Source organism: Parambassis ranga, chromosome 1, assembly GCF_900634625.1.
Source record: "Parambassis ranga chromosome 1, fParRan2.1, whole genome shotgun sequence".
Lineage (NCBI taxonomy): Eukaryota > Metazoa > Chordata > Actinopteri > Ambassidae > Parambassis > Parambassis ranga.
The window spans coordinates 5,516,957-5,533,684 of NC_041022.1; the positions used below are offsets into that span (position 1 = coordinate 5,516,957).

Consider the following 16,728-nt stretch of genomic DNA (forward strand, 5'->3'; position numbering starts at 1 on the left):
ATCTATCTATCTATCTATCTATCTATCTATCTATCTATCTATCTATCATAGATTTGTTCCTGTTTCTAACATCAGATGGTGCTATTGCCTCTTTTTGGCTTATAAACCTTGGCACAGTGTAGTTTAAAGGTTTTGTACATAGACATATTGTGTTAGTTTAAATGCAATCTACAATTCTGAGCTTAGAATCTCATCATAACACTTTTTTAGCACTGATCAGGTCCCCTTGAGCAGAACCAGGGATTTAATTGTAAACTCATATATTAGGTAACTTTGTTAGTACTATAAACCATCATCACAGATTCATATGTTAACACACCTTTATGGCTGAAAAGTATCGTGTTAATCTTTGTCATGACTTTTGCTGATCTCTAAACTAGCTCTATAAAAGATGGGGGGCTGACGTCTCCATGGTAACAGACCATGTACCGGCAATGATATTTTAGATCATTTAATTATCTGCTTTATTTTCCACCCTAGCTGCTGCAAAAGAGAAGAATCTTGTATTTGACTATTTCTAGAAGCGCTTTAATTAAAATAGTGTCCAAAGTGTCACTTAAAAAAAAAGATCCCTATAAACATCGAAAATGCATCAGTGCTTCTAACTCTATGTGACGAGCAAGGGAGGCAGGGAGGAGTAGGGAGAAGGGGAGGAGGGAGAAGAGGAGGAGGAGGAGGGGGGAGAGGCTGACGGCAGATGCCTTTGCAGCAGAGGACCAAGGAGGATGTGAGCTGCGGGACAAAATGCAGATACGCCTGCACACTGACTCAAACTGATGAGTTTGTGAGCGGACAACCCCAAAACGCAGCGTCAGTCCAGAGGGAGGAAAATCTAAATGAGATGAATGGGACGACTTGATGACTTCTGCCAGAGCTGACATGTCACCCCTGTGAAGGAATGTATCAGTCTTTTTGAGACAGCCTGAATGTTGTGTTGAGATTAATCACTGACAACGATGGAAAGTGGAGTTTTTCTGCCCTGCCTGGATCAGTTCATGCTGAGTCCACTTGTCACCTGGGTAAGTAGTAATGCATGAGACTCAGATGTCTGTGATATCAGCCTTTAATTTATAATTATGTGTGTACAGGTAAAGACGTTCGTGCCGAACGATGGAGGCATGCACTTGGATTTTTCTGAACTGCTGGACGGAGTTTTTCTGATCGACATAATGACTCAGATGTAAGTCAGTTTGGTCATTTGTCATGTTACCAGACCAGATGGAGACTAGGATTAGTAGGCTGTGTTTTGAAGCTGAAGGCTGTAATATGGCATCTGTCATTAAGTTATGATAAACACCTTCAATGGTGCATGTTTAACAACCAAGTGGCCATCCTCTTCCTCTCATCTATGGCAGCTTCTGATACAGTATCAAGCGTCTGCTAACATTCTCATCCAGGCACCAACAGTACCAGCTTTGTCACTCTGCAGCAATAAAGGGGATCTTTGTAGTCTGCAGCAGACTTTAAATGTAACTTCCTCATTGCTTACAGGTTAGGGTTTCTCAAAAAATGTTAGAATTAGCATAAAGGTCATATATAAATGGACAGAATGCACTACCAGATCTGCTAAAAACAAATGCATGACAGACATCATGTCAAGATGCTACTTAAGAGCTTATGATTGGGTTGCCTTATGTTCTGAGGGAATTACCCCCCATTTTTACCAAGCACCCTGCTAACCTTGCTCATGTGTTGATGGCAGGATAAAATGACACAAACTGAAGAGTTGCACTAAAAAAAAGAGCAAAAACTGATGACCCAGTGCACTTGTGGATAACTCTGTCTAGCCACCCCAAGTCTACAATATCCAGTCATCCCACTTATCCCCCCCTGTGGGTCACAGTAACCAGCTCTGAACACAAAACAATGATGCACTGAAGGGAGGGGAAGAGGCGGGATAATCTCCTGGATTGGGAGACCCTCTGGGATTAAGGCCTGGTGTTTAGTGCCACTGGGACACAGATGGGAGTGCAGAAAGAGGACAAACAGCACACACAGCTCAGCAGCATATCTGTCTTTCATCTTTGTTCCCAGATGCAGGATGATTAAAATCCAATGAAATAAGAGTTAATGCACATCGAATGTGGTCCATCACTTTCTCAATTCGGTCTCTTAAATAAGGTGAAATCTCACCTACAATATGCACCACTAACATCCATTAGTGATAATACTTTGACAGTTTAACCCTGGACTGTGTTGAAAGAGATCACAATGTATGGACAAAGGTATGTAGACACCCAGCCACCATATGTGTTTGCTGGTTCCCTCCAGTCCATTTAACATTTTCTAAAGACTGATGATGAAGACAGACTGAGAGGCTTTGAGGTCAGAAAAGGCAAGTTCTTCCACAGCATGTTTGAAGGATCATTTCTTCAAACCTTGTTTTGTGCCATGTTGAAACAGGAAGCACAACGTCATCATCTTAACATCCCTTATAAGCTGGAAAGCTGCAACAATGAGCCAATGACTGGAAGTTTGGGACTGTTTTCATGGTTTTCAGGACATTTTCCACTGTATAGTCCATAAATTGTCAAAATACATTGACTGATTAATCATGGAAAATTGTGCATTACATTTCATGCATGATGCAAACTGGCCTCCAGCAACAGGCTAAGCTGCAGTCAGGCCCAATGTGCCAGGCAGCAATGCAACAGTTTGAACAGAAGTGCTCAATTAAACCACAGCTGCTTTCTGAAACTACATGCAGTTACTTATCTGTATGTATAGTGGGTGATGCCCCTAAATGCTGTTTCCAGACACCATTAAGCTCTAACCAACAGACCAACAATCCAGCTAAAGTATCTCTGTTGGGGAGAAAAGTCCAATGCCTCCCTGTTTGGCTCGCAAACACTCCAGTTTAGCAGCTGAAAGGAATGATGTCACACAGTCTAAAGTTAGGAATGAATAGCGACCTCATACATGTTTTCATGGCCATCCTGCAGCCAAGAATTCCACCAGCTTGCAGCTTCCTTTCTCCACCATGTTTCTGTGTTTTGTTTAGGAACAGCATTATTGTCAGTAAAATGCCTTTTCTCTCACTTTCAGAAACCCCTCAGCTGCACCTCAGGGTGCAAACAAAGTGAGCAGGGATCCAAGTCAGAGGATCCAGAACCTAAACTTTCTTGTCCAGCAAATTAAGGCATATTATCTGGTGAGTTTTGGATGTTGTCCATCTTATCTAATGCATCAAAGCTACATTCTGCTAAGCTGTCAATCTCTCGCTACATCGGATTATGGTATACTTCAACTTTGCATCGCTCTGGATCACTTGGTCGCGCTCGTATCCCAGCAGATCAACTAGTTCTCCTTAAGATGCATGCCCTTAATATCAGCCATGTGAACAGCTGTGCAATCAGGACCCAGACCCAGTGAAGTCAGAGCTGCAGACAGAGATAAAGTCACGAGATTCATGGACAGACCCCAGTGAAAGCGTTGAAATCTTGGATTTTCTTTCTGTGTCAGTCATTAAGTACAATTTGAGCTGAGCTGTCAGATCTGATAGAATCACGAGAGAAGTAATTACACTGAGGACAGGACAATGAAGGATGAATGAAGGATTTTTTCTTTTGATAGCACAACAGCTTCCACTGGCAAAAACTTTGGTTAATTCTAGCTTACACACATTAAGGTGTAGAATCAAAAACTCTTTACAGTTTTGTTCATAATATCAGAATTGTTGTTAATCATGTGCTGCAAATGTAGGGTAGTTCACTAACTGCTGCAGCCCTTTTTTTCGGGTTATTTTTACTCTTTAAGGTCAGTTGAAGAACATGACCGCTGAAAAATAGGACTGCCATGAGTGGGGCTTTTGAGCTAAATGCTAAAATCTGTATGTGAAAAGTAAAAAATGATAACTAAAATCATTATGCTGCATCCTCTAGGGAGCATGAATGTCTTGATTTATACTAACATTAACAAGAAGCTAACAAAAAACAACTCTAGTTGTGCTTTCCTGCATGAGGAGGAATTGATGGTCACTGTTGCACTGCTTGCACACACACCAGCATCATGCAGGTTACTTAAATCCTGCAGCAAGGCTGAACCGGAGAGTCTTGGAGGATTTCACCACTGCACCAGGGAAACTGGCTCCTAGGTCTACCCATTCAGAGCACGCACTTCATTGGTTGGCTGTGTTTCTATACATGTGTCAAAGAAGCTGCTATGTGCTGTACATACCTACTTACCGATCCCTTCAAATACTTTGGCTAGACTGTGAGAAGGGTTGTTTTGTCTTTTTTGTCAAAACTTACTTATCTTTCTTCATTTTTTATGTCTGTACCTATCTTCCTTTATCTGTTTCTCTTTTTTTTTACAGGATAATCTGAGACAATTAATCATGATTCCTTTGCCAAATGTGTTGCTGCTTGGCAGGACTCCTTACTGTGGTACGCCTTTTAAAAACTTCTCATTCCACCCCTTGCTGATTCTCAGTATTCACTTTTTTTAAAAAAAAATGTCCAGAATAAGGCAAATGTAAAACAGAGTTAGTGTCATTTGTTGTTCGTTGCCTCTCAGCACTAAAACTGTTACACGTTCCCTCTTTCCTCACAGACAGACTGAAACCATTTTAATTCAATTGCACACTATCAGCCTGATAACCGCACTGGCTTGTGATGGCAAGGCTTTGGTGAATGGTGACCCAAATTCACCAGTCAGCACTCTATCCAGTTTAAATCCATGTGGGCAGTCAGTGGGGCTTCAGTCCAAAAGCTTTTATTTCAGATTTTTTTTTTTACTCCCTGTAGAACAAAGTCTGGATGAAATAAAGAAGCTATTGCTGTTACTGCTGGGATGTGCAGTCCAGGTAAATAAAGACAGAGATCATGAACACATGAACACTGGTTTTATTGAGTTGTAGGACAAAGTGTCAATTTTTTTTTGCAGTGTGAGAAGAAAGAAGAGTACATTGAGAGGATCCAGACACTTGATTTTGACACAAAAGCCGCTATAGCATCACATATTCAAGAGGTAGCTGATTTTATATGACATGTGCTTAGAGTGCCACAGCTTTGTTGTTAAGTTTAAATAGTTGGATTTTCAAGCAATCTTCTGCAATTCCGTATATTTACCAGCTGACCCACAGTCAGGAGAACGTGCTGGATCTGCAGTGGTTGGAGTCCAGTGAGGTGCACCTGGATGAAATGGAGGCAGTGGCAAGGAACATGGCCACACACCTACGACACCTGCTGGACCAGAGGGACACTCATCTGGAGGTAATATTAACTCAGTTTTATCTGCATATTTTGTGTCCTGTGTGTGGATCCAGACAGTAAACGGCACTTTCTTACTCTTACTGTCATATCTATCCTGCTGATTCATTCCTCTGTCCTTTTTGCAGACTATAGCAGAACTAATGCAGGAAAAAGAAGGTACACTCAGCTTGCTCAGTAGCCCCTCCAGCCCTCAGTCTGGCAGCTATTCTCCCAGCATGCACCAGCAGCAGCAGGTGAGGACTCACCAACACCTGGCAGTGGAGCTGGCTGACTCCAAGGCAAAGATCAGACGTCTCAGACAAGAACTGTAAGTACTTGTAATGACTAGTACCAGTCTAAATATCTATTACAATTTTAGTTCACATTGTCACTTTGTTTATGATGTTTTTTGGTTCTCAAAATGTTCTCAACACAAATAAATCAAATCAATATACAGTCAATATACACATATAAAGCAAAATATATAAAAGAGGTTCCAACATCTATGTAGATAAAGTGGACTCTGACAAAAGAAGCAAAACAGACTGAGCAGGATGCTGCTTCACAGGAGTTTCTGTACTCCCACAGTAAGGGATGGTTGGGTTATGTGTCATTGAGTTTCTCTTCAGGGTGGTTATTGGTAAAGAGGTTCCTGTTTGGTACTGCCAATAGAAAGTGAATGAGGGGAGCAGAGAGAAAGAGAGATACTACAGGATAAGAGATGCCCTGCGGAGTTTGGCCCACATTACTGCCTGCTTGGCAAGTTGCATGGCTGTGCACTACCAATGACCCACATTTACACTGCATTTCTGCAGATAACACACACACACACAGTGATCCAATCAAGGTCTCTGTTCCCTCGTCCCCTGCATACATACGGTTGCCCCTGAGCAAACACAATAGCACATGAAACCATCAGTGCCCCTTTGAATGGCCATGACCTCTGAGTGATCCAATGATATATACATGTGAATATGCATGTCTCTGTTTAGTCTGTGGCCAGAATGAATTATGTTGCAAGTTTTTTAACAACAGCAGTAATGTTTCTACAAGGTTTTGACACATAGTCCTACATGCTGACCTGTCTCTCTGTTGATCTGACCCCAGAGAGGAGAAGAGCGAACAGATGCTGGACTGCAAACATGAGCTGGAGAACTCGGAGGCAGAGCTGAAGAGGATCCAGCAGGAGGTCTGAGATGAATAAATTACAGCTCCTTGTAATAGTGACGCTCAGTAACCTTCTGACCTCTCTGCAGCTTACACAGATTAATGAACACCACACTTTGTGGCAATGCAGTGCTTAATACTAGCAAATATAAACCACTGAATACTAGCTTTAGTCATAAGATATAAATAAAGCTCCAGGTGGATTTGTCTGAACAATCTCAGTATGTATTCTTTGTCTAAGCTCTGTCATTATAAACATGCTCTAGCTAGCATGGTTTATATCTATCTTTTTTATCTAGCTTGTTTTTACTGTGAGGCAGTGGGGAAACATGTTGTTGATGTTACACATCCAAGAAACTTTCCTTACCTTTTTTTCTACCACGTATCCAGAAGTTGATCCTCTTTTAGCTCTTATTTTGGTGTATTTATCTGTGAACCATTTGATGCTAGCTTCAAGTATTTTATATTGATTTTTTTTATAGATTAAAGAGACTTAAATAAAACAGTGAAGTTGTGGGTTGCAAGCAAAAACAAAGTGCTTAAAGTGCAGCTTTAAATATAACCACCTGACATGATCTGCCAGGTAAAGACAAACATGGAAGATTCACCTTTACTTTCACTTTTTACTCACTCTTCTGTGTGAACCTTTACCAGAACTCCCAGCTGCTTGTGGATGCACGTGCTGCCCGTACCTACCGTGATGAGCTGGATGCCCTAAGAGAGAGAGCCATCAAAGCAGACAAGCTGGAGAGTGAAGTGGGACGCTACAGAGAGCAGCTGCACAAGATGGAGTTCTACAAGGCCAAAGTGGAGGTTGTTGAATTATTACTATACTGATTAATGCTCACAACCTATTATTGTTCGATAATTAAAGAATGAACAAAATTATTTACGATTGTTGAATATAAGTGAAAGACAGAGAGTCTGGATTTTTTTGGTTCCTCAGGAGCTGAAGGAGGATAACAGGGTGCTCCAGGAGACCAAAGAGGTGCTAGAGGATCAGCTGGACAGTTGGAAGGCACGCTCCGATAAAATCCACCAGCTGGAGAAGCACAATCTGCTGTTGAAGGCGCGAGTCCATGACATGGAACAGGTCAGACATCCAACCAACCTGTGGCTTTGTCATAAGAAAATGACATCAGAGGTCTCTGCTAGCAGCTGGACAGATTCTCTTTACATCTGATGCGTTTCACTTCAGGAGAAGGAGGCGGATCAGAGGCGCATTGAGGAGATGCAGGAGGAGAACCTAGCTTTGTGTCTGGCACAGAGGAGGAGCATGGAGGAGTCCCAACACCTGGGCTGGGAGTTAGAGCAGCTGTCTAAGACCACTGAAAACTCCCAGGGTAAGATCTGGTGATAGGATAAGGTAATGGTAGTAGGGAGGGTAGATGAATGAGCTGGATAAGTAAATTATGTGAATGTATATATAGTGTTTCTGTGTACACAGAAGCCATTGTGGTAGGGACTGTGCTTATTTACTGCTTCTTTTTTGTTGTCATCTTGTTTGACCTGAAAGTTTATTTCCATTCTGTGTCTGTGTGAAGGACTTCAGACTCTGAGTGAGGAGGTGACTGAGAGGACCCGTAGTCGGATGCTGAAGCTGGAAAAGGAGAACCAAAGTCTCCTGAGGACCATAGAAGAGCTCAGAGCTGCTGTGATTAAGAGCAGCACACAAACCAAACATAACCACCAGGCTGTGTGCTGCACCAACAACTGTACTTCACCAACAAACGGATCCTCAGTGCTGCAAAGCTCCTGCTCCAATACAGAAAACTGCACTGATGGTTCTCCGCTCACACAAAGGATGCTGAATGGAAATTCAAATTGCCATCAGCAAGTCCACACGGAAGAGCCAGAGGGAGTCCAAAGTAAGATCCTCCTCACTGATAATCCGGACCTCCATGTTGAGGAAAAAGGGCAGCTAGAGGATGGAGGTAGTGGAGACTGTTTCAAAGAAACAATGTCTGATCTGGAAGTCTTAGAAAACAACCACAACAGGCTCCATTGTTTGGTTGGATCGGGTGAACACTCCCCTGGCTCAAAGAGCAGCAGCCCCTGCCATAACAGCATCTACACCGGTATGCCAACACGTCCCTCTTATGCCAGCAAGCAGACACAGCGGCTGGAGGCCAAGTGCAGAGCTCTGGACACAGTTAATCAACATCTACAGACTGCTCTCGACAACACTGGTAGGTCTTATACAGTGGGGAAAAAAAGTATTTAGTCAGCCACCAATTGTGCAAGTTCTCCTATTTAAAAAGATGAGAGAGCCCTGTAATTTTCATCACAGGTATACCTCAACTATGAGAGACAAAATGAGAAACAAAAATCCAGAAAATCACATTGTAGGATTTTTAAAGAATTTATTTGCAAATTATGGTGGAAAATAAGTATTTGGTCAATAACAAAATGTCATCTCAATACTTTGTTATATACCCTTTGTTGGCAATGACAGAGGTCAAACGTTTTCTGTAAGTCTTCACAAGGTTTTCACACACTTTTGCTGGTATTTTGGCCCATTCCTCCATGCAGATCTCCTCTAGAGCAGTAATGTTTTGGGGCTGACGCTGGGTAACACAGACTTTCAACTCCCTCCAAAGATTTTCTATGGGGTTGAGATCTGGAGACTGGCTAGGCCACTCCAGGACCTTGCAATGCTTCTTACGAAGCCACTCCTTTGTTGCCCGGGCGGTGTGTTTGGGATCATTGTCATGTTGAAAGACCCAGCCACGTTTCATCTTCAATGCTCTTGCTGATGGAAGGAGGTTTTCACTCAAAATCTCACGATACATGGCCCCATTCATTCTTTCATTTACACGGATCAGTCGTCCAGGTCCCTTTGGAGAAAAACAGCCCCAAAGCATGATGTTTCCACCCCCATGCTTCACAGTAGGTATGGTGTTCTTCGGATGCAACTCAGCATTCTTTCTCCTCCAAACACGACAAGTTGAGTTTTTACCAAAAAGTTCTATTTTGGTTTCATCTGACCATATGACATTCTCCCAATCCTCTTCTGGATCATCCAAATGCTCTCTAGCAAACTTCAAACGGGCCTGGATATGTACTGGTTTAAGCAGGGGGACACGTCTGGCACTGCAGGATTTGAGTCCCTGGCGGCGCAGTGTGTTACTGATGGTAGCTTTTGTTACTTTGGTCCCAGCTCTCCGGAGGTCATTCACTAGGTCCCCCCGTGTGGTTCTGGGATTTTTGCTCACAGTTCTGGTGATCATTTTGACCCCACGGGGTGAGATCTTGCGTGGAGCCCCAGATCGAGGGAGATTATCAGTGGTCTTGTATGTCTTCCATTTTCTAATAATTGCTCCCACAGTTGATTTCTTCACACCAAGCTGCTTACCTATTGCAGATTCAGTCTTCCCAGCCTGGTGCAGGTCTACAATTTTGTTTCTGGTGTCCTTTGACAGCTCTTTGGTCTTGGCCATAGTGGAGTTTGGAGTGTGACTGTTTGAGGTTGTGGACAGGTGTCTTTTATACTGATAAAGACTCCAAACAGATGCCATTAATACAGGTAACGAGTGGAGGACAGAGGAGCCTCTTAAAGAAAAAGTTACAGGTCTGTGAGAGCCAGAAATCTTGCTTGTTTGTAGGTGACCAAATACTTCTTTTACTGAGGAATTTACCAATTAATTCATTAAAAATCCTACAATGTGATTTTCTACATTTTCTTTTCTTATTTTGTCTCTCATAGTTCAGGTATACATATGATGAAAATTACAGGCCTCTCTCATCTTTTTAAGTGGGAGAACTTGCACAATTGGTGGCTGACTAAATACTTTTTTTCCCCACTGTATATCAAATAAACATAAAACATGCAATAATTTGTTGAAATGATTAGTTAATTTCTGCCTTCCTCCATCTCTTTAAGAACGAAAAGTTCAGCGCCTGGAGGCTGAGGTTCAAGAGCTGGAAGCAGAGAACCAGAGTCTGCAGGCAACATTAGAGGAACTTCGGATTTCTGCAAGACGCCTGGAGCAACTGGAAACAGAGAAGCAGAGTTTGGAGCATGAAACCACCACTCTGGAGAAAGACAAGAGGCAGCTAGAGAAGGAGAACAGACGACTCCGGCAGCAGGTGGGACTCTAGATTTCTAGGTTAAAGGTGTTGGATATGTCTAACGTTGGATAATGTTTCACTTTACACTACCTTTGACTACCTTTCACTGTTTCAGGCTGAAATCCAGGAAGCCAACTTAGACAGCAGTAATGTCTGCATGGCCAGCTTAGAAAGGGAGATGCGTTGTCTAGTGAAGGAGATGGAGGGGTTAAAGGAAACTGCTGAGAGGGTCAAAGGCCTGGAGCGAGACAACAGAGAACTGACCAAGCAGGCTGCAATCGACCAGAGGACCCTGGCAACGCTCAGAGAGGTGAGGACACACTATAAACACAGATCATTTATTTTGAATGCATCCTTTCTGTGCAAAAGATTCCTTTGAGAGGGTTAGAGATTAACACTAAGAACAACATACATATACATCTAATAGGAATGAGTTTGCAGTATTAATCAAAAAAATTTAATTATTGTGATTGTATGACATCATGTGGGCATCTATGCAGTGTAATAAGTGTGTATGCTGCATCTGCAGGAGCTGGTCAGTGAGAAGCTAAAGACCCAACAGAGAGACAATGAGCTGGAGAGACTGGCCCATGAGTTGGAAATGAAGGCCCTGAACCAGGAGAGTCCACAGCAGGATGAACAGGAGTCACCGGACAGCAGGTGTGTGTGTATATATATATTTATATATATTTGAAATAACAGAAGAAGAGTTATATTCCTTTTTTGACTTTGCAGTAGGTTCAAGATGCTGGAGTCAGAGTTGGAGTCATCTCTTAAAAAGTCTTTGCAGATTAAAGATGACAAGATGGTGGCTCTGGAGGCTCGTTTACAGGAATCTTTCTCCCTGAACCAGCAGCTACGCCAGGAGCTGAGGACTGTAAGTCATCCTGGAAGGATCAGCTTCCAGCAGTTTATCCAAGTGCAAGTGTTTGACCCCCGTCTCATAACACAGGTGAAGCTGAGTTATGAGGCCTTGCAACAGAGGCAGGAGGAGGAGTGGACAACAACCTTAAGCTCCACCCCTCCAAGGGAGCACAGTATGGTCATGAGTGAATGGCTACGTGAAAGCCAGGAGGCGACCAAAGAACTGCTGAGGCTCAAAGATCGTCTCATTGAAGTTGAGAGAAATGTAAGTGGAAGGCTCCGCTTATCCTTTACAGTTACTTTGATACTATCCTTGTTTATCTGACTCTTCTCTCTTCTCCTCTCCCATCCCCTCCTCTCTCTGCAGAATGCGACACTGGAGGCGGAGCGCCAGGCTATGCAGGCCCAACTAAAGCAGCTGGAAACTCAGACTGACAGTCAGCAGTCACTGATCCTCGCCCTGCAGAGGCAGGCTGCCTCACTGCAGGAGAACAACACAGCCCTGCAGACACTCAACGCTAACCTGCAGGTGTCACTATAACACACAACAGAATAGACCACCACCACTTCACCATTAGCATACACAATCCATTTAAACTATATTAACTGTCTGGCCTGCTCCTCCTCCAGGTAGAGAAGTCTACATTGAATTCTCAGAGTGCTTCCCTCATGGCCCAGAATGCTCAGCTGCAACAGCAGCATTCCAGGACAGAAAGCGAGCGAGACAGTGTCATACGTGAGCGTGAAGAGTTGCGCAGCGTTCACGAACAGCTATTAAGGGATCACGAGCGGTTGGCCGTTCTGCATGAGCGTCAGGCCATGGAGTGTGAGACCCTGATGGGAAAACATGGCTGTCTGAAAAACGCCCACCGCACACTGGAACTGGAGCACCGTACGCTGCAGGACAGGTGAGAAGGCTGCAGACAGAAGAGACATGTAAAGAATTAGTAGGATGAATGGTGAGAGGTGAGCTGATGTGTATGTGGGAATATGTTTAGATACAACAGCCTGTTGCAGAAGCGGACAAAACTGGAAGACTTAGAGAAAGCCCTGAAGGAGGAGCAGATGAGGATGGCTATGGAAAAAGAACAGCACAGGTCGACCGCTGCTGAATGCTGCAGGCTGCGTGATGAGAAGGACTGGTGAGAAAGCACATGTGCACACAGCGGAGCACAACAACTCAAGCAGGGAATAAATATCTCTGTACATCTTTTGTTAGGCTCAACCAGACATACTGTCAGCTTCTTAACGACAACGAGACGCTAACAGTGGATCACAAGGAGCTCAAGAGCCAGCTAAACGAGGCCAAGCTGGAGCACACCTGGCTGGAGGCGGACTTTTCTAAGCTCAAAAAGGAGTTTCAGCAGCTTGACATCACCTCCACAAAACTCACCAACCAGTGTGAGGTATGTCACAGCTACACTGTTAACTGAACTCATGCATGCACCTTTGCATTTATTCCTACTTGTCTATGTGATGCAAAGTTGCTGAGCCAGTTAAAAGGCAACCTGGAGGAAGAGAACCGCCACCTGCTCTGCCAGATCGAGACCCTGATGCTGCAGAACCGTTCCCTGCTGGAACAGACAATGGAAAACAAGGATCTGTTTCATGTCGAAGAGCGACAGTACATGTGAGCACATGGATAAATGGCTGCCTAGCTTAAGATACCAAAAATAAAAGACAACCCAAACTTAGACTTCTTTTCTTTCCCTTCAGTGACAAGCTTAATGATTTGAGGAGACAGAAGGAGAAGCTGGAGGAGAAAATAATGGACCAGTACAAATTCTATGAGCCATCACCTCCTCGCAGGTAATACTGATGCATCTTTATTTTCGTTGGGTCATGCCAAGTATGGCATTAGTTAATGCTCTTCTAAACAGTTTTCAAGAATGACTTCCATGATGGTTTTGTGTGTATCTTGTGTATACTTGTATCTTGGGCCAGTATTTATTGCATCTTTTGGCTCAATTTTTATCCTTACCTTACGAAAAGCCTTACAGAATTAAAGCTGTCACATACATTTCTTTGGCTTTATTTTGTTTACTGTTAAAATAGCTGTTATGTCAAAAAAATGTTAGAACTATGACCCAAAACAGTAAAGTTATGAAAAAGGAGCTACTACAAGTGAAAACACAACAACAGCCACCTTCTTAATATGTCTTACATGTGTACTTTTTAAAATTTCTCCTCCACAGACGTGGCAACTGGATAACTCTAAAGCTGAAGAAGCTGATAAAATCCAGCAGCAGGGAGCATGGACCTGACCGCCCACCCACTCCCACTCACTGTCACGACAATGGTTACTTCATCAGCTCGGACGGCTCTGGAGGCTCAGCCTTCACCTCAGCTGGTGATGCCATCTCACCCCAGCGTAACAACAGTGAGTGTGACCTTCTTAAATTCACCACATCTTCATCTTCATCATCATCATCAGGGGGAGAGTGTACAGATCATCTAAGTGTGTTCATGCACAAGTAAGGTTCAGCCTGCAGGCAATGAACAGAGAGGCATGGGTGAACTGATCACAGCCACATCAGCATCAGCATGTCTCATCAGCATGTGAAGCTCCCCTCCACCTCTGCACTTTTAAAAGAGAGACTCAGCTTTGTATGTAGTCGATCTGTTTGGTTTATTGCTTGAAACACAGACACTGGCTGTTTTATAACTTGAAGAAAAATGTTTTTAGTTCAATTCAGTGTATTAAATTTAAAGTGTGTGTCATATGTCATTCCTCCTGATGCATGAGTTGTGTAAACATTCTTCAACAGTCCTCAGTATGTTGTCCCTCTGTCTTCTCTTGTCTTTATGTATTTATTCACTTGTCCCCTCGGTGTCCTCCTCTCCCTCGCTCTCTGCGTGCATCGGTCCTCCTTCCATCACTTTCCGTCTCCCATGTGGTCGCACTTGACGATTAAAAGCCTCTCTGAAAATGTTTCCCCGTGTGAGGAACAGGCTGAAGGACAGAAACAAAGTCAAGTCCCTCTTCCGTCGTTCCTTGTGTAAGAAAGACCTCCATTCAATGACTTGTCTCATCTTGAATGTCGGCTTTTCTCACCCTGTTGTTGCATTAATTCTAGTTTGATGCTTTTTGCACAACATGCCATAATGCTAACATATCATTAGCAAACATTTGTTGGTTGTTTGATTGTCAGGAAAGTGGTATACATCAATCAGCACTAACTCTTATACACTAACTGGTATACAGCATAACATTTTCTATTTAAATAGCTAAATGAGACTAGAGTCTAGGGCATTTTAACAGAACAATGGAGGTCAGAGAAATGCTGCAATGCAGGAAGACACTGCTGCATGAGCTTTACTCTGCAGAATCACAAAACAAACTCCATAATCTGCATGACCATTTCACCTGTCTATCCCTTCCCCCTCATTCAACTCCTGCTTCATCCCCTCCTTCGTCCAACAATGCAGCCTTGAGCAGCTTATCCGACCCCTTAGCCCCGTCTGAAGCGACTGGTTGGGCCAACAGTTCCGAGCAGCTGCAAGGGTCAGAGGCTGATGTGGAGGAGAGCAGGAAGAACCCACTGACCTCATCCCTTACTACCTCCATCTTGTCTATCCTCCACCTTCATCATCCCAACACTCTGCCATCTGGTCATCACAACAACACCACCACAAATACCACCACTGACACTGTTCCAGATGTTTCTGAGCTGTGGGTGACAGGTAGACGCATCCATACATCCCTGTTTTTGTCATTGATTACAGCAGAACAGTGCAAAGCATCATCTCTTATTACCGCTCAGTGATTTCCTATTTTATTCACCACAGACAAGGATTCAAATGATAGCGCTGTGCCATCTGGATTTGAGGACAACGATGAGCTGCAGCATCACGGTAAAACCTTCTCTTTTAGAGGATTCAGTGAGCATACAGATGTATAACCAGCTCAGGAATTAGAGTAAATCCATCAAATCGCAATCATGACCTTGTTTCATATTAATCTCTGTGCTGGTCACAGAACAACAACTGTTTTGAGAAAGGCTTGACTCTGCTGCTCCCTGTTGGCTGAGATGTTTTTATGATATATATACTGTATTTGTTTATATATTATGCTGTAGCACTTTAAAAATGTACATTATAATCTATTTTCAGGTCTGAATGGGGTCCAGAGTCGAGCCCAAAGTGAAAGCAGTGGTGAGTTCAGCCTGAGCCTGGAAAATGAGCCGTGGTCTAACGGCAGCAGTCCTGTTCAGCAGCCTCCATCACGTCGCTCCTCCTCCTCCTACCAGCCACCCAGTGATACCTCCACCCCCCAACATGATACAAAGCAGCAGCAGCACCAGGAGAAAGCCTCCAACATGCCCACTGCCAACACTCAGAGTTTAGACGTCCAGGCAACACCAAAACAGAAGGATCTGCTGTCTCAGGATTTCTGGCTCACAAGGGGTACAAAAAGTATCCGAAGGGGGTCAAGAGGAAAGGTGACACGTCGCTCATCGGACTCAGGAGCCACAGTAAAACTGAACCCGAAGCTCAGTGGGATGGATTCAAAGTGTAACACCAGCAAAGCTGAAACAACCCGAGCATCTGCCTGTTCACCCATCACAGTGCTGTATGTTCAGGGAAAGTCTTCTTCAATGTCTGGGTGCCTCAACTGCTTCTCCACCACTCTAGGGAAAGAGGGGCGACTTAAAGGACCAAAGTCCCCCAAAAGTCTCCCCCGTGCCAGCAGTGTGATATCCACAGCAGAGGGCTCATCCCGGCGATCCAGTGTCAGCAGCAACTGCAAGGTGACAGTCAAGACTGACCCTTTTCCTGTCCAGGTTTCAGAGAAGAGCAGTAACCAGGAGGAAACGAGTCAGAAACCAGATCCAGACACTAAGAACAGTGAGGCTGAGCTTGTCCCTCCTGTCAAACCTCCCAGAGACCCAGCAGTTGTTGACCCCACAGACCGCCCAAAATCCCCTGTGCAGGAGTCACTTTTTGGCTTCACGTTCAACTCTGTCTTCTCAAACACTATCTTCAGTGACTCTGTGGTCACTACCACGACCAGTCTGGATGCACTCAACACCAACCACACCTTCCTCTGCCCACCTGAGAGGCAGGATTCTGCTGTAAACACACCACAAACACTGCACAGTAAGGAAACCGAGCAGACTTCACCATGTCCAGGTGGCCTGGAAGGAAAAGACAAACAACTCACAGTAGCATGAGAGCAGCTTCACGTCACTGTATGCTCAGTAAATAAAATCATCATAAAAGCATCAACAAGCACACCTATAGGTAACTGTAATTAAATCATCGCGCAGTTATAGTTACATTTGCAGTTACGATCAATAAAAAAAATAAAAAAAATCACACTGATTTTTCCTTTAATAAAATATTAAAGCAGCAGACCAAGAAATTTACAGTATTATAAATCAATTTTGGTTCTCATTTTGCACAAATTTCATGTTTTAATGTAATGACACAT

The 16,728-nt window shown here is 43.6% G+C and overlaps 1 protein-coding gene across 1 annotated transcript; it reads left to right on the forward strand.

The window, feature by feature from the left end:
- Window positions 1-956: 956 nt before the first annotated feature.
- Window positions 957-16,468, forward strand: LOC114446070 (girdin-like). The gene is made up of 28 exons (XM_028421525.1): window positions 957-1,019; window positions 1,089-1,180; window positions 3,046-3,151; window positions 4,316-4,385; window positions 4,746-4,804; window positions 4,885-4,968; window positions 5,073-5,213; window positions 5,339-5,520; window positions 6,300-6,381; window positions 7,014-7,172; window positions 7,306-7,452; window positions 7,558-7,702; window positions 7,904-8,548; window positions 10,243-10,448; window positions 10,546-10,740; window positions 10,960-11,090; window positions 11,166-11,307; window positions 11,383-11,559; window positions 11,662-11,823; window positions 11,925-12,202; window positions 12,293-12,436; window positions 12,514-12,700; window positions 12,779-12,924; window positions 13,011-13,103; window positions 13,490-13,674; window positions 14,213-14,293; window positions 15,084-15,149; window positions 15,408-16,468. The coding sequence occupies exons 1-28, from the start codon at window positions 957-959 to the stop codon at window positions 16,466-16,468; spliced, it is 5,229 nt and encodes a 1,742-aa protein (XP_028277326.1).
- Window positions 16,469-16,728: the final 260 nt, after the last annotated feature.

Excerpts from the sequence above, each read along its gene's own strand:
- LOC114446070 (XM_028421525.1), top strand. The coding sequence starts at position 957 with ATGGAAAGTGGAGTTTTTCTGCCCTGCCTGGATCAGTTCATGCTGAGT. Across the intron at positions 1,020-1,088 it reads TGAGTCCACTTGTCACCTGG|GTAAAGACGTTCGTGCCGAA; the intron begins GTAAGTAGTAAT and ends ATGTGTGTACAG. Across the intron at positions 6,382-7,013 it reads TGAAGAGGATCCAGCAGGAG|AACTCCCAGCTGCTTGTGGA; the intron begins GTCTGAGATGAA and ends AACCTTTACCAG.